This window comes from Salmo salar, chromosome ssa25 (genome assembly GCF_905237065.1).
Source record: "Salmo salar chromosome ssa25, Ssal_v3.1, whole genome shotgun sequence".
Classification (NCBI taxonomy): Eukaryota; Metazoa; Chordata; class Actinopteri; order Salmoniformes; family Salmonidae; genus Salmo; species Salmo salar.
The window spans coordinates 15,848,094-15,866,336 of NC_059466.1; the positions used below are offsets into that span (position 1 = coordinate 15,848,094).

Sequence of the window (18,243 nt, forward strand, 5' to 3'; positions counted from 1 at the left end):
GGACCGCATTTACACACCTGTGTGGTGATGTTATACAGGCCAAGGAACTAAGGAAATTAGAGAATGGAATGTGCCGTAGTGCCCTAACAACCTGTATCCTATTGTAGTTATCCGGTGCTAGGAAAGCAATATTGCTCCACACAAAGACATCCATTTATATTTGCATTAGGTTTTTATTTTTCTTAATCACTTGAAAGCTTATAAAGAGTCCAATACCTTGGTGTTTGAGTGACATAAGCAAGGATTATAAACAGGACTATAAACTGTCAGCAATGTTACAGAAAATGAAATGTCAATTTTATGTGATAACTATCATTAATAACAGGACAATATTGGTTTTATTCTATACTATAATACTGCTCTTTAGTTAGAAAAATATTCTTGTTCCATAGAATATACCTGCGCTGAGAAATGTGACCTGATGACCTCTGCTTTATTGCCATACTCAAAAAGGTACAGTAGTAATCATTTAACAAATGACAACGAAAAGAAAAAAAAAACTATGGCCTCAAGTACCATTTTTTTCTTGAATCCTGAAGAAACGCTTACAAAGTGCAACAGATAATCAAACTGGACAGTCTCCACAAGGTGCAAATTACAACAAAAAAGGTGTGTGTACATGTGACAAAATGGAAATAGATTCAGGGGTCCAGTCAAATGTTGGCAAACAGTTCAATGGGGTAAATGGCAACTATTTGGAATATGTTCATGTGGGAATGGTTTTTTATAGTCCAAAATGAAAATGCATGATGTACCTCCTTATTTAACTACAACATGCTGTCTAGTCCATTCCTACAAATCCTACTAGCAGGAGACAGACGTCAGAGGAAAGATTTAATCATGAAGGGGGGGGTTACATTAAATCATTTTTATAATAGGCTACTTACTACTTAGATGGATGTGATTGCAAGTTAAATTTGGACTAATAAAGCAAGATAATTCCAACCCCAAATGCGCCAAAACTCAGAGGGAAAGTGGACAGCTAACATTGGTCTGAACACAAATAATCTAAAGGTTCCCAGTAGCTGTTGAAATCCCATAGGAGACCCACTGTACATACTTCTGAATTGGTGTGCTTTATAGGATCTGACCCCATGTAAAATATGCAACTAAAACTATTAGATTTTTTTAAAAGCACACGTAGGTCAATCGTTAATTTGTCCATGCTGCGATAGAATGGGATTAAAAGTTTAACACCTTGTCACGATTTGTTTATTTGAAACCCTGCTGCATACATGTCTTGATAGCTGCAGGAATTTTACCAATTACAAAAAGGCCAAAATCGACAACAAAAAACCGCTTGGCTCAAATCTTTTTAAAGCTGTGACTCTGCACTCCACTCTCGCCAAAGATGCTAAGGCTTTTAACACTCAAGGTCCAGGACATCATGTTCAGAGTCCTGTAGTATGCTACAACGCATACTGTGCGGTTCAATTCACAGGAGTTATTTTTCCATGCACATTCATTTCAAACTACACAGTCTGTTGCAGCAGGGAAGTGCAGTAGGTTTCCTAGTGGCTGCTGGCTTTCCTCTACTTTTTAGATCTATGAGCAGCGACGTCAACTAGTATGAATATACTAAATGCACTTCTGCAATCCGTTTCAACTAAACCCTGTGTGTGTAAATCCAATTTACAGGAGATCATATCGGTTCTGTTCTCAAAGCTGTGCTGCTTCAGGTGGACAGTCCTTATGAAGCATGACACCTACCTATACAAGAATTCTCATGCTACCGTCTTATGGCTACGTTGTCTACAATAGAAAGGCATTTATTTTCCAAGTGCAATTCAAGCGGTTGGTACACTGAGGGAATCGATTGTACCACTGCAGCTCCCAGGAAGACTTGTCTGTTGAGGATTAAGTAGTTGAAGTTACTGCTATGTTAAAAGGAGAGGGCAGGTGAACCTTCCATAGAATTAAACTAAAGCGCTCATCTAACACAAGTGATGGACAGAGGAACAATCCAACAACCATCTCGTCATAAAACCATGTGGCCTCGTGAAGATGGAGCTGGGAACATAGCATCCAGTGTGTAGACTGGAGAGGATTAGATGTGATCCAGCTAGAAAGGTTTTGTTTCTATGGTCTCCACCGCATTGCAATGACAGCCATAACATAGTGTGAATTCAAAAGGTCAAAGAGCATTTAAGTAACATAGATACCCAAAGTGTCAATCAACATAAAAACAGGACAGGGGGCAGCCATTGAATGGATGTGTCCTTGAAAAATGTATTAAAACAAGAGGGAATCAAAGATTGAAATACAAAAGAACAAGTAATAAAGGCAAGGCAATCTCAGTTATGGCCATTTATGTCTCTTTAAATATTTACCTTTTCTAACAGAATATATCTACAGAAGCATTTGGCCATTTGTACACAGTGATTCCTTTGCGTACACGCCATTATTTCTCAATATCTGTAAAAATGTGCCTATTTACAAGTTTGTACAGCCACCCAACAGAGCTCTCTCCATCTCCCAGAGAACCCCATCCACTTAAAGCAGGACACCTGAGTTTTCAAAACGAATGCTTCCAATCTCCACCGCACATTTCACAGGATATCAAGGGAGATGCTCACATGCGCTCGCACACACTGACTCGCACACAACCACACAAACTAAAGAAAGTTACATACTCCCCCAAAGGCTGCAGATAAACATTTCGGAATTAGCCACACCAACTTTTTTTAATCAATGGTTCTTTTAGAAGAATTGTGAGTGAAATCCCCCCCCCCCTAAAATAAACTGCACTCATGTTGGAGTTATTGAGACTAAGATGTCTTACAGCAGGTGGAAGTCAAAGTGGCAGATTATCAACTAGCCACTGACTGTCCCCAATGTGACAATATGTTGGCGTGGACAAGTATAGATAAAGTGGGTCGAGGTTTTGCTTTAGGCGAATGAGTGATGAGAACTTCCTGGGAGACTTCATCTTGGCTGTTGATGTCAGAGGCCATGGACTGACTGCTGCTATGGGTGGGAGGTGGATGGGTGCTGGACACAGCAGGTCTCACTGAGAGGCGGCAGCCCCGGGTAGAGAGAACCTGCAGAAGCAAAGGAGGAATTAAAAATGGGAAGACGTAGCTTGGAATGGAGGTGTGAGAAACAACAGGTCTGTACCCTAATGTTGGAATAAAATGAAAATGTATGAGCAGAAAACTTGAAGCTATAACCTAAATCAAATCACAGAGGCAATGATGGCATTGCCATTACCTCTGTAGTCTCTGCACTAGTTCAGACACCAGGGAGTCAGAGATGCCAGGATATGACTCTTCTGCCAGGAAAATGGCCTCCCTCAATTCATCTACAGCCTCTGGCTTGCCATTGGTCGCCTCAACCTGCTTCTCTTTTAACTGCAAGGGAAGGAAAGACCGTTTACTGTAGGCTTGTCAAACTCATTCCATGTAGGGCCTAGTGTTTGTGGGTTTGTTTTTTTCTTTCAATTAACACCTAGACAAGCAGGTGAGGGGAGTTCTATACTAATTAGTGACCTTCAATCAAGTACAAGTGAAAACCCTAAGACACTTGGCCCTCTGTGGAATGAGTTTGACACATGGTTTACTGGATCATCCTAATAGAGTACCACAGTATAAAAGTCATAATACCCATAAAACCTAGCGGTCAAACAGGGAAATTGTTCCAATTGTATTTCCACCATACGGGATTTTAGAAACACTTAAAATACATGCTGTTTTACGTGTAGGCTTATCCTGGCGTGACGTTTTTATAACCATGCAAATCTCTCTAGGACAAGCTGAATTTTATCAATATATTCACATGTATTTACCCCCCAAAAATGAAACACTAATTAGCTGCTAATGTGGCTATCATAAAGAACTACAAATGCCATAATGATCTGGATGAGACTGCAGAATCGAGGCAAATGTAAAAATCTCTGGATTAACCATCTTATGTTAGCTAAATGTAGTAATGAATAAATTGGCAACATTTCTTTAAAAATTCTGTGAACTGTCTTGTGCAAGTTTTAAACTGACAACTGTCAGCGAAGGTTTCAGATTGAGATGACGTGCAGGAGCTTGCAAGGATTTCTAGTTTTGCATTAAGTCTACTTCGATGGTAATTAGCATTTCCAAATCTGAGAGTAAATAGAGCCCAATATATTAATAAGCGTCACCTTGTCCGAGAGAGATTTACATGGTTATCAAAACGTCACGCCAGGGTACGCCTACACAAAACACAGCCCTTATTTTAAGTGTTTCTAAAATCTCCTATGGGAAAAATGGTGGAAAAACAACTGGAACCATTTCCTCGTTTGACCGCTAGGTTTTATGGATATTATGACACCTCCACGGTGGGGCACTGTGCATGTGCATGGTGTGCAGCTGTAGCCTCAATAGCTTCAACACAGATCTCAGAACAGTTTGATACTGAATAATTTAACTTGACAGATTCTCTCATACCTTTCAGTGAAATAATAAAAATGGGAGGTCAGAAGATACCCTAAATTTGCATAAATACATTCTTACCTCAGAAAACAAAGGGGAAATTATAGTGGACAAGCTCTGTGACATAGGCCTCTTTGGACTTTCTTGCACCTGAAAAAGGAAGTATAATCACTCATTTTACAACAATGGCTCAGAGAAAGAGCGAAAAGAAAAAGCAGAAGAGTAAGGTCAGCAGACTAAACAGACACCACATGAGATTGAAAACACCCAGAAACCACTTCCTGAACTACTCTAGTTAAAACATGATGTATATATAAAAAAACGGAAACGAAAAAGCTTGAGGTATGAATATACATTATGCTTAAAAATCTGCATTTTAGGTGAGAATAACCATGTGAATCAAACTCCCAAACTAAGTTGCATTTCTCTTGAAACCCCTTTCATATGACTTGTTATATTGCTATTTCAACCAGGTGCCATCTTACCTTGTTTCTCTCCAGCTCATCAGGCTGGGCGGCTCCGTTCTGGAACTTCTTGGGGTCCTTCTCCCTGATGGTGTTGAAGATCCAGTCATCGTTCCCAGAGTCGTTCCCTCCAGACGCCTGGCCATCCTGCTCCCTGACAAGACACGGCAACAACCTTTAGACAACCTCACATGGAGACAGTCAGAAGCATGCACCTTTAAAAAGAGCATATCAGTGAACTGTTCCAAAACACAATCTGGTAAACCACCCCTTCTGTGTGAATTGCAGAGAAAAGAGTGACCACGATCTGCTGAACAACACTAGAGGGCAGACGAAGGGACCAAATGAGAATGACTTACGAGTCCGACTCATCGTCGCTGGATTCCTCCCGAGACTGCTCTGCTTTCCACCTCTTGTACTTGTCCACCAGCTCCGAAAGGTAGGATGTCTTCTTGGCGTGCCGGACGATCAGCTTGTGTTTCAGCAGCTCTTTGGCAGTTGGCCTCTGAGGAGGCACAGAGCGTCAAGCAAGTGTAAATATTGGATGTGCTCAACATTAGCATCGTTGCATAATGTACAGAGGGTTGACTTTCTAGAAAGAAGACCATTATCAGAATGGCAATTTGAGCTCAATTTCTCCCCAAAACACCACTTACAAAGCTGGGCTCTTTGTTCAAACAGGCTTCAATGAATTCTTTGAGGGGTTTGCAGTAGTTTCCTTCCAGCGTGGGCGGGTTGTTCTTTGGGATGAGGAATAAGACCTTCATAGGGTGGAGCTCTGAGTGGGGCGGCTCTCCTTTGGCTAGCTCTATGGCCGTTATGCCTAGCGACCAGATATCCGCCTGAGACACAACAATAAAAAGGGAGAACGTTTTGAGTACAAATTCGTCACACTTCAAAACGTATAGGAAATACCAACAGGGCCGGTTTGGTGATGCAACATATACAGATGGCATGATTCACTGGATGAAAGTGATAACACTTCTTGAGACGTGACTAGAGATTTTTACTCAAAAGATGGAGGGTGGCATTTTATATTCACACATTAACACTCTAGCTAGTAACAACATTCACACCCACTAGAAAGGCCCGATTTAGTAGGGCTATATCAACTGAGGCTGTAATAGTCAATTTAAGGAACTACAGTCAACCCAGGATGAGAGTGTGGTGTTTCTGGTTTTCCGCATTGTGCCGTGTGTTGTGGCCGTTCCTAATGTGTCTGGTGATATTTCCATCTGTGTGCAGCGCTGTGCACGGACTTCCAGTGTGATCAAAGCAGGTCACAGAGCTGAAGCTACCTCTGCAATGCCTCTACACAACACATTTCAGTACCAGGAAAAAAACCCCATCTTCATTAGACAATTATGGAAAACGAGTTAGTATTCAAAATAGGGTTGACATTTCCATAACGTTACCTATGACCCATTATAAAACGTGGATGAACCTATGAACTGCCGTTTCATCTTAACATGGAACCTGAGAGAGAGCTTGTGGTATTTCGGACCTTTGAGTCGTACGCAGACTGTTTTATGACTTCAGGTGCCATCCAAAACGGAGTGCCCACGAATGTGTTCCTCTTTATCTGAGTGTCCGTTAACTGCCCCGCCACTCCAAAGTCTGCCAGCTTCACATCTCCTTGCTCCGACAGCAACACGTTGGCGGCTGGGGGGAAAAACACAGTTAAATAAGACAGTTGTCCAGACATTGAAACTTAGACAATACTATGTTAAGGTGTAATATGTTACTAAAGGGATGAAAGTAAGTGTTCTGCACAGTACCTTTAATATCTCGGTGGATTTTCTTTTCAGAGTGCAGGTACTCAAGCCCCTTCAGGATCTCTCTGACAATTGTGGCTATCTGGGTTTCGTCCAAGGCACCCGGCTCCAACTGAAACAGAAAGAAGGTGTCGAGGTCTTCCTGAACCAATATTTGGTTAGGCTACTTGCATGCACCGTGACCGAAATGTGATTATAAACTGGGTGGTTCCAGCCCTGAATGCTGATTGGCTGTCAGCCGTGGAATGAGACCGTATACCATGGGTATGACAAAACATTTATTTTTACTGCTTTAAATTACGTTGGTAACCAGTTTATAATAGCAATAAGGCACATCGGGGGTTTGTGGTTTATGGCCAATTAACCACTGCTAATGGTTGTATCCAGGCACTCCGCGATGCATCGTGCCTAAGAACAGCAGTTAGCCGTGGTATATTGGCCATATACCACACCTCCTCGTGCCTGATTGCTTAATTATAGCCTTTGAATTGTGTAGGCCTACATCACCTCAATCTTTGGGAAACTTACCAAATCCAGAGCTGATCCTCCTCCTAAATATTCCATAATAATCCATAATTTTGCATCCTGAAAATGAGAATATTTTAGAAATCACGCAGAGTCTCCATTAAAACAGATCAACCTTTACAGTTATAATTTAGCATCATACTGGAATAGAGTGGAAGGGGAAATTAAATCTCAAAATCAAGACAGCGCTAATCTCCTCCCTTCACTTTCATAAAAATTCAACCATTTTCATACATATTAAAAGGCAGCTTAAGCTAAGCACTTCAGCCAGCCCTTCCCCCAGTGAGTCTAGGGGAGCCAATCACAGCACATCTGGCCGCATCAGGGATCATATTAGATAACGGACAATTAGGTCATTTAAGGTATGAAGCCATAACAGCCTAGTGACGCCTGGACCAAGTGCAGTTCAATAAAGCAGCACATTAACAATGTGCTTTGGAGGAGGAAATGAAGTACCGCTGAAGCCCCTTTGCTTTCATTCGGTGTAGTGGCCTAAAGCCTGGCGTCCTATTGGACAGTTTAGGCCTACACGTTATTATAGCAGACTTGATAACCTTGAGATAGCGTAATACACCATTTCTAAAGGGGAGGCTAGCCTTAGGTCAAAGAAATACTAACTGAGGTTCTAGATATACCAGTCCAGTGTGTAGGCCAAAACGTCAAAACACAAGACCATACAGACTCTTTATGATCCATAAGTCAGTCAGCCTCCCTGGCATGAACCTCTTCAGTCTGAGATGCAGCCTGTGTTGTGAGTGCAGCAGCTTGACATCCTAACTAACCAGAAAGTATCCTCAGTATGGGAGCAGACAGAGCATTTCCTATGTAAACCATAACCAAATCAAACAGTAGGTGAAGTAATGGGCCCTGCACTGAGCCAAATCACATGGGAGAAGAACCCCTTCGTCTTAGGGAGGGAGCAAGCCTACGGTGAGAGCAGACATGAGAGTTACACATTCTCTCAATAGCCTCCATCAGACAGAGCACGTCGCCTGTGTTCTTAAGAAGTGTCTTCTCACTAGTAAGCAATGTGGAAGAGTGCATGTTTTAGATGCTGGTGGCTGATCCTTACACAATACTAGACACACACAGCCATGCACTGACCCAAACCGAAGCCCTCACAGCTAACAATACCCGAGAGATTAGGAAGTAGCCTATGCACTCATATGGCCCATAAGGAAGAGCAATGATCCGGCACAAATATAAAATACTTCATGACCAACTCCGCAGAAGAAAACTTCTATAACAAAAGGTTGGAAGTCAGGGGGGAAATATCTGAATAATATATAAATGAACCAAATTGAAACCTCTGTTGACAGGTTGCAATATGGTTTATTTATAATATAACTTCTATGTCATTAAGGGCATTCTCCCCGAGTGGCCATTTTTGTTTCTAAATGGCGGTGCATGCTGCGGAAGTGATTTCCCCCTTATAGACAGGTAACGTAGGCCGTGTGGTTATACTTCCTAGTCGTCAAAACCACCCTCGAGCTAGATTGGATCCCCTCACGGGACGGACCGTATGTTTGACACCCCTGTTCTATATGATTGGCCTACCTTTACAGAGACTGCATAAGATCAGTATGCATAGATGCCCTTGGACGGCCTGATAGTGCTATAGGCTACATGCTAATTGTCTGTCTGAACAGGGTGTGAGTATGGGCAGAATGAGCCCGGCTGTTGCTAGCTGGCTGGCTTCTCCACAGCAGAGCTGGAAGGCTGTCAGGCGGCTCCTCTCTCTCTCTGAGCAGATGTTGGGGGTCTGAGCCGTATGATCCAGCACGCCGAGGGCTGGAGTAGCACCTGCTGCCTGCCCCACTGTTAGTCACGCACGCAACGCTAGCCTCCCTCCCTCTTCATCCATCCATCAGCACAACTGGAGCCGACAGCCCACTGGCACTCTACCTACTGGCCTTAAGTAAACCACTAACACACAACATGCTCTGTGGGAGCCACTTAAGCCCCATCACATGTAAGTCTACTAGTACTCAGTCTACTCCACATTCACTTCAAACTTATGGTTGACAGCAACCGAGGCCGGGAAATGATGCAATCTCTCAATCAAGTCAACACAGGATGCTCAATGTCTCTTGGTTTTTCATAGTGTTCCTGTCTTTGCATGACATACATTAAAGGTAATATAGGCCAATGTGAAGGGAAGTGTGATGCATGCCTGTGTGGCACTGGTGCTGGCGAACAGAACAATCCATGCCATAGGCCTAATGCTCAGGCACAATTCATGGGAGCCTTGTCCCATTGCCCGTATGAATGATTTATTGACCCACATATAGTTGTCTGCAATTGTTACACATACCACCACTGACAACTATACTTAAAACTACACCAAATCTGTAACACAAATAGAGCACAGCATCTGAAATGTGTGTAGAAAAATAACTTTTATTTATTTTTTTAAATAAGGACAATTTGTGGATTGACCATCTAGCCTAAATCCTCTCTCACAGCAATCTGAGATTACATTTGGTTTAGTCAACTTACCTTCAGATATGATCCATAATACTTGGTAACGAAGGGACTGTCACACTGGCTAAGGACTGTTATTTCCTGTTGGATGTCTTCGATTTCATCCTCTGCCTCCTCCAGGTCAATTATCTTAATGGCCACTACTTTCTGAGTCCGATTGTCAATGCCTTTGAACACCTCTCCAAAAGAGCCTTTCCCTATCCTCTCCAGCTTGGTGAACAGCTCCTCCGGATCAGCTTTAAAGTTCTGAGGGAAGGAGAGAAACAAAGTGGGTTGGAGTAAAAACAGCAGAGCAGGCATGGTTCAATCACAGGTAAATAAGGACCATGCATAGGTTTTTAGTTTATGGTTGTAGCCTGTTTGGGTTTACATCATAGGTCTAAAAGTAGTGCTGTGGAAAAACAATAGATATTTGCCAATATATCGTATCCTTTTGACAATATTGCAATATTATTTTTCTACCTTCAACATTTAAAAAAAAATAGGGAGCCCAATTGTTTTCAGCACTTATTTCCATGACTGATCAAAACTTGTTTTCTCATGGCTCCCTCTTTCTTGTCCCTCGTCTCGCAATACATATCACATCGGCACCTATGTATCATGATAACATTGTATCGTGAGGTCCCTGGCAATTCTCAGCTCGACTTAAAAAACGGTTTCATATCTGCGTTAAAAAAGGTCAACAAAATGTGTATGGTGCATTTCAAACCAGCTAGGCCTTTTAGAGCAAATGGCAAGACGCAGACTGTAGACGTGAAACAAAACTTAGCATAAAAACATTGCCACTGCAGAGGAGCACGCCGTGGTACATTTCAATTAGCCTAGTGTGGTCATGTCTATTTATGATCTGCTGTGTTCATTTTACGATATTAGGCCTTATGACAAGGGGGGGGGGGGGCTAAAATAAAGTGTTACCAAATATTACCCAGGCTGACTATTCAATGCAAAGCGTGCTTGTCCAGCACTAGCGGGTTGCAAAGGTAATGATTTCATTCAAGGCTCTAAAGCTATTAGTTGCATTTATGAACCTGTAGCGCGTGAACGCAAGGCCACATAATAGCTCTATAGGCTTTGCACAAAGTACTCTGCTAATAAATGACTAGAATGTAAATGTATTAGGGCTGCGTAGCCTGCGTTCAGTTCTTCATGCTTCATTAGGCCGATCATGAAATGCTATAATACAAATGAATCTGGGGGAGTCACAGCTTTGCCGTCCCAAAAGCAGGAACCAATAACATCTTTATACTTCCTGCAGTGCAACGATTAACTGCCTGAAGCACTTTTGTTGCAGCATAAAATAACTTGCATGACAAAAATAGTGTGAAGGAACATTTTCTAATCACAATACCACTTTAAAAATCGACGGACAATGTCCAATTAATTTCAATAGAGGCATAAAGATTTCATATTCCTACACACTAATAACATTCTGATAACCATTAAGGGACATTCTGGAGATTGACTTGATTTGCTTGCACCAGAATTATAGTTGAATTTACCAGATAAACAATGCCTGTGCAGCCATTGCTCTCAAGACATCCCCTAGAGAATGTTGTAAATCTGCCACAAAAAAGGGATAGAGAGGTCTCATTAACTTTGAGTTTCCAAGAGAGGCTTAAGTCAAAAGACTGAAAGGGGCGGGGGTGAAGCAAAACGAAGCAAGGCAAACAAAAGCCCAAAACAGCAGAGTGGTCATCCAGGTGAAAATCATCCTGTTGAGTCTGACTTCGGTGGTCACAATGGGGAAAAACAACACTGGGCACTGTTACTACAGATTCCACATGCTGGAAAAACACTTTCTGTTCCCACAGTCAGCAGGTTTATCACGACTGCTAAAGCTGCCCGAAACCTCCCTCTAAAAGCATGCGTTTGATCCTCTACCAGCTGCACCACCCGATTGTGTGGTCCACTGCAGTCAGTCCGCGCCCTGAGGGCTGAAGCTCATCGGCTCCCCCCCAACCCCATATACAAATTCCATATCGCCCTCTCTGGACCTGCTCTCCAAGCCCATGCTGGACACAGCATGAACCAGGTTGCCACTATTCAGGAGAGGACAGTATGGAGGTGAAACATGGCTCTATTCATGCAGCTCAAGGCTAGGGCTGGCACAATTACCGTATAAACGTGTAACCGACAATTATGGACGAAGAACGTCATGAAACTTAAATAACTGGCAATCACAAAAATAAAATAAAAAGTGGGTGAAACGAACAGCTGACTGACAACTGGACAGCCGGGCATTTGCGCAATTGAGCCCGTTTCCGCGGTTACCTGGACCCTTTACAACATGATGAAACTTTTGGTCCTTGCTGAAACAAGCAAACAAGTGTTTGGTTTCCCAGACAACGCCCTCCCTCCTGCAGCAGCAGCAGCACATGAAGTCAGGAGCAGCAGCGAAGAGAAAATGTGCCTCAAAAATGAAAAAAAAAATACAAATAATAAAAACTTGTAACAGTGACCATGGTCATTTGGCTGACCAATAATCGTCATCCAAAATTGCATGACTGTCACAGCCCTACTCAAGGCTATGCCACGATGCACCATGAGAATGTCAGTCATATGCCCATTGTCTGAATGGGGAAAGACCAAGTGACCTAGTTTTTACAAGCTAAGTCATGTCCTGGCAGTTCTTGTTAAAAAGTAAAAAGACTTACTTTCCACTGCCTCATAAATTGGCAGACACCTCAATAACATGTGGGTGATTCCTCACGAAACTAGAACAAAACCATGATATTGGGGAATTTCACAAAATGTAATCAACAGAAGATCCTTTGGAGGATTGTTGACATTTGTACATTTGACATTAAAGCATAATAGAGAAATAATTCATTGACGTTGGAGCATGTGTGACCTTATGGTGTCTTAAAGGAGGCCTGGGTAAGGCCATAATGTTTCATCTGTAAGTGCTACAAAGCAAAAACTGGCGTCATGAAGCTTTACCACTTGCTCTGTAATGAGTAGTATTTACATTTCAATAATTTGCTTATATTAATTTATGAAGATTAGAAAATATAAGGGATGCACCGATATGACATTTTTGGCCGATTCCGATATTTTCCTTGCCAAAAAACAACCCGATACAGATATCCGATATTAAAAATTTTAGCTGGATTTTAAGCATTCTAGTACAGTTAAATAGTTAACAAAAACACACACGGACGCAGCGGTCTAAGGAACTGCATCTCAGTGCAAGAGGCGTTATTGCAGTTCCTGGTTCGAATCCAGGCTGTATCACATCCGGCCGTGATTGGGAGTCCCATAGGGCGGCGCACAATTGGCCCAGCGTCGTCCGGGTTTGGCGGGGGTAGGCCGTCATTGTAAATAATTTGTTCTTAACTTACTTGCCTAGTTAAATAAAGGTCACACACGCCACAAAAAGTTGTTGGCATTTACGCATGTCCCCATTACCAGTAAAACAATCAAAATCTATATATTTCACTTACTCGCTGCTTCGTTGTTCATTTGATCAGTCATTTCATTCTCAACCAGGATTTCATCATACATGTCAAGCAGTGAAGTTTCAGCTCTGTCTGTGGCCTCTCCCTCTGTGCCCGTTTCCATCTGTGTATGTAACATTTCACGTAAACCCTGTTTCTTGTCTGCATTGAAGTAGCAGTCTTTGTACCCAGCATCGAGCATGGTGGCAACAGTAAAGAGGCTCAGAGAGAATGCCACCGAATCGCTTGTTCACAGCCTCGAGTACTTTTGTACGTTTTAACCCCACGGTCTGTGTCGTCGTTAGCAGGCGTTTCAATGCCATGACAGAGGTTATCACGTCTGCTGCAGACGCAGTTGATTAGCTTATTTCTCCAGTTAGTTGTTCGAATGGAGCTAGGAGTGTGTTCATGTTTCCAAGTTTCAAACATATTCTCAAATGCCATTGAAATGGCGGCAGCGGTATGAGAACAAACACATTCTTGAGCATGCAATACGGCTTTTCTCAGTACGAAAACCTCGTCGACCCATTGTGCCGTCAGACTCAGCATGCTCACGGGTCTGACATCGCTGGTCCAAATGTCAGTCGTGAAGCTAATAGCAGCGACGCCCATAGCAAGAAGCTCACAGATCTGCGTTTCAACAATACCGTGCAACTCCAGTAGGGAAACATCTGAAAACTAGCGCCTACTTGGTAGTGCGTACTGGTGCTTGACCAGTTGGCAAAAGCCATCATCCACGACAGAACGGTTGATTGTCAAGGGCAATGAATTCCATTAGCTTGGCGTTAATGGATTTCGCCTTTGAGTTGCCTCGCTGAAATTTTCTTACTCTTTCAAATGACTGCTCGACTTGAACTTGTTCAGTTGTTGGAAGTGCACTTAGTATTTTTCTGCTATTGTTCTGTGTAGCACTGTATTTTTCGTGGCGTCATTACGTCATCTACCTACCTTGTGCAAAACCGAAGTCGTCGGCATTAAACTTGACATCGGGCCGATGCTGGCATTTTTAGCTAATATCGGACGATTCCGATAGGCACACCGATATATCGTGCATCGCTAAAAAATAGAAACATGAATATAGAAAATACGATTTTTGATTTGGCAAATTTGTCAATATATTGTTGAACATAATATACTCTAGGGGCATAGCAAAGTCCCAGTGGGATTTCTGCTAGTTTTAAAGTTAAGATACAAATGTAAAATATATGTCAACAATCCTTCCTCTAGAAGGACCCTTCTATGGATTACGTTTAGTGAAAAACACCATAGTGCCCACAAAGCTCATCACTAAGCTAAAGACCCTGGGACTAAACCCCTCCCTCTGCAACTGGATCCTGCACTTCCTGATGGTAAGGGTAGGCAACACCACATCCGCCAGGCTGATCCTCAACACAGGGGCCCCTCGGGAGCACGTGTTCAGTCCCCTCCTGTACTCCCTGTTCACTCATTACTGCACGGCCAGGCACGACTCCAACACCATCATTAAGTTTGCCAATGACAACAGCGATAGGCCTGATCACCGACAACGATGAGACAGCCTATAGGGAGGAGCTCAGAGACCTGGAAGTGTGGTGCCAGGAATACAACCTCTCTCCTCAACGTGATCAAGAAAAAGGAGATGATAGTGGAAAAGGAGGGCAAAGCAAACCCGCATTCTCATCGACGGGGCTGTAGTGGAGCAGGTTGAGAGCTTCAAGTTCCTTGGTGTCCACATCAACAAACCATCATGGTGCAAGTACTCCAACACAGTTGTGAAGAGGGCACGACAACACCTATTCCCCCACAGAAGACTGAAAAGACTTGGCATGGGTCCTCAGATCCTCAAAAACCTCTACAGCTGCACCATCAAGAGCATCCTGACTGGTTTCATCGCCGCCTGGTATGGCAACTGCTCAGCCTCCGACCGCAAGGCGCTGCAGAGGGTAGTGCCTATGGCCCAGTACGTCACTGGGGCCAAGCTTCCTGCCACCCAGGACCTCTATACCAGGCGTGTCAGAGGAAGGCCCTAAAAAAATTGGCATATACACCAGCCACCCTAGTCAGACTGTTCTCTCTGCTACCGCACGGCAAGCGGTACTGGAGCGCCACGTCCAAAAGGCTTCTACCACCAAGCCATAAGACTGCTTAACAGCTAATCAAATGGCTACCTGGACCATCTGCATTGCATTTTCTTTTACACTGCTGCTACTACTCGCTGTTTATTATCTATGCATAGTCATTTTACCCCTACCTACATATTACCTCGACTAACCTGTACCCCCGCACATTGACTCGGTACCGGCACCCCCTGTATTTTTTATTTAACTACCCAAGTCAGTTAAGAACATATTCTTATTTACAATGATGGCCTAGGAACAGTGGGTTAACTGCCTTGTTCAGGGGAAGAACAGAGATTCATTGAAAACAATCTGACATGGATTGATTTTGAGTCCCCACGCTATCCCAATCAAAACAGTTCTGAAATGATCATCTAACTGACCACACGCGGGTATATAGCCTATTGCTTCAAATGTATTACAAGGATTGGATGAGTTTGGGAGTTTCAGTAAGAAACAATTTGATACATGCCTTATATTAATTGCATTAGCCTACTTCTTCCCCAATGTTTTCCTTATTCAGTTATATTTCTCCCACAATAATTATTTTGGAGCTATCCAGTTGTAGTTAAGAAAACACTGCACGTGTAGTAGCAGTGGTGGAAAAAGTACCCAATTGTCAAACTTGATTAAAAGTAAAGATACCTTAATAGAAAATTACTCAAGTAAAAGTCACCCTGTAAAAATACAACGCAAGTATAAAAAGTATTTGGTTTAAAATATACTTAAGTATCAAAAGTAAAAATTACTTCATATTCTTTATATTAAGTAGATGGCACCACTTCCTTGTCTTATATTTATTCACGGATAGCCAGGGGCACACTCCAACACTGACATAAATTACAAACAAAGCATTTGTGTTTAGTGAGTACGCCAGATCAGAGGCAATAGGGATGACGAGGGATGTTCTCTTGATAAGTGTGTGAATTAAACCATTTTCCTGTCCTGCTGAGTATTCAAAAGTACTTTTGTTTGTCAGGGAAAATATATGGCGTAAAAAGTACATTTTATTAAGGAATGTAGTGAAGTAAAAGTTGTCAAATAGAAATAGTAAAGTACAGATAACACAAAAACGACTTTAGTACTTTTACACCACTGCTTAGTGATGGGCTATGCAAAGCGATGGGTGAAGTGACATGCCTTGCAAAGTTTAGAACTGCCAGGAGGATGGTAACAAGGCGCTGCCTAGCAACCAAGAGTTTAAGAGTTTAGTGTATGCCAAATACCGCCTCAACATTGCGGCTACGTTTCTTACTTTACTGTTATTTAACTAGGCAAGTCAGTTAACAAATTCTTATTTTCAATGACGGCCTAGGAACAGTGGGTTAACAGCCTTGTTCAGGGGCAGAACGACAGGTTTTTAACTTGTCAGCTCGGGAATACTAAAGCCTGTAGGTAGAACATCGCGGAAATGATTACTAGGTGGTTTGGCAGAAATCAAAGTTTTGAATTTGATACCAGTAATACCTTTCAGATATAAAAAGGCGTTGGCGGTTTGGTAAAGTTGTCGGAAAAATGTCTTAATATGAAAGGGATATTTAAGTCTTCTACTCTTGGATTCTGAAGGACTACAGCAGCACTGGCAGAGACATGCTGCAACACATGGGGCCAATATAGCCACATCTCTGCTCAACATTCATATGACTAAATAGATCGGCCTCATCAGTGGGACTAGCTGGTAAAAAAACCAAAAAAAAACGAGTTAACACAACTAGCTAGTGTGGGTGTGACAATATCAATAATAAAGTCGACTTCCTTGAGTCAGTGACGACGTTACAGTAGCTATGGAGTATGCTAAACTTTAAACGTATTGCAAATAAATGTAAGGAGACCGACCACTTGAGCTGAAAGGACGGTGAAATAACTTACCTGCATCCCTGGAATGCCAGTCTGAACCGGGGAGTGAGCCATGTCGTCAGTAAAAATAAAAAATCCTCACTCAGTTGACGCTAGCTAGATAGATAAACTAGCTAATCGAGTTCGCTATCTAGCAAACCCAAATCGGAGAACGCAACGCTGTTTATGCCAAGCTAACGTTACCTTGCGTTATAGGTATTATAATCGGTGACCGAATTTACAAAAAGTCTACCACGCAATCAGCTCAAAAACAGTGCTTGTTTTTTGGCTGCAACGTGCCTCTTCTTCCGCAGATAACGTTAGCAGCTGGCTAGCTAGCTACCTAAATCTTTAACATAAGCGCAAACTAGGTTCTGCGCTCCTTCCACACAAGTCTGATTAATTCGCAACGTTTTCGCAAATATCCGGTGAACATTGAGGGTAATAATAAGATATTGAATGTCTAAATTGAGGCTAGTTGTATCATTTCTTGTCCTGTCCTCATCACTTTTCTCTATTGCCGTCCGCCATCTTGATTGCTGTCATTCACATATAAGGGGAACCAATCACACTCCAGAAAAACTACAGCTGTGCTATAACGTCATAGAACGAAGGAATGACGGTCGTCACTAGTTACCACATCCACAAGGTCATGGTTATGGCTAAACCACGCCTATTTAAACATTTATGTTTTTAAAATTTGATTTTAAACATAACCATAACCTTAACCACATTGCTAACCTTATTACATTAAGACGAAAAAGCACATTTTTGTTAAAATCTATTTGACTTTGTGGCTGTGGTAACTACTGACAACCAGGTATGCCCTGTATCCCTTCAGTAAAATGTATACACCTTATCTACATCTAGTTTTCATGTGTGTAGCGTGTAAATTTTTCTTCAAATATCAGAAGCCAGTAGCCCTATTTAGTAAGTAGTTACATTGGAGCTTTCTGGGAGCAAGCACACTGGTCCAACACATGGGACAAATGGAAATGTACCAACTTGAACAGGCGGGGAGGTCAATTGTCTAATTATGTCCCTAAATATCACTGTTATAATTTACTGTCTTATGCAAACCCAGTCCTCCTTTCAACATTTATGTTATAGTCTAAGGCCAATCACAAGGACAGGATGTTATTATGCTCAATTATCCCCAGACAGATTAGATCAATGTAAGTGAGCTTAAGTAACAGCCATGACAAAAATTGTCTCTCCATGTT

At 42.3% G+C, this 18,243-nt stretch overlaps 1 protein-coding gene across 1 annotated transcript; it reads right to left on the minus strand.

Moving 5' to 3' along the window:
* Nucleotides 1-153: 153 nt before the first annotated feature.
* LOC106586261 (serine/threonine-protein kinase 24) lies at nucleotides 154-17,580 on the minus strand. Its single transcript, XM_014173337.2, has 11 exons — nucleotides 17,054-17,580; nucleotides 9,667-9,897; nucleotides 7,171-7,227; nucleotides 6,646-6,754; nucleotides 6,372-6,529; nucleotides 5,524-5,709; nucleotides 5,227-5,372; nucleotides 4,889-5,021; nucleotides 4,485-4,553; nucleotides 3,211-3,350; nucleotides 154-3,041 (listed from the first exon to the last, which is right to left on the minus strand). The coding sequence occupies exons 1-11, from the start codon at nucleotides 17,093-17,095 to the stop codon at nucleotides 3,008-3,010; spliced, it is 1,305 nt and encodes a 434-aa protein (XP_014028812.2). The 5' UTR covers nucleotides 17,096-17,580; the 3' UTR covers nucleotides 154-3,007.
* Nucleotides 17,581-18,243: the final 663 nt, after the last annotated feature.

Excerpts from the sequence above, each read along its gene's own strand:
- LOC106586261 (XM_014173337.2), bottom strand. The coding sequence starts at position 17,095 with ATGGCTCACTCCCCGGTTCAGACTGGCATTCCAGGGATGCAG. Across the intron at positions 5,022-5,226 it reads AGCGACGATGAGTCGGACTC|GGAGCAGGATGGCCAGGCGT; the intron begins GTAAGTCATTCT and ends GTGTCTTGTCAG. Across the intron at positions 4,554-4,888 it reads ATGAGCTGGAGAGAAACAAG|GTGCAAGAAAGTCCAAAGAG; the intron begins GTAAGATGGCAC and ends TTCCTTTTTCAG.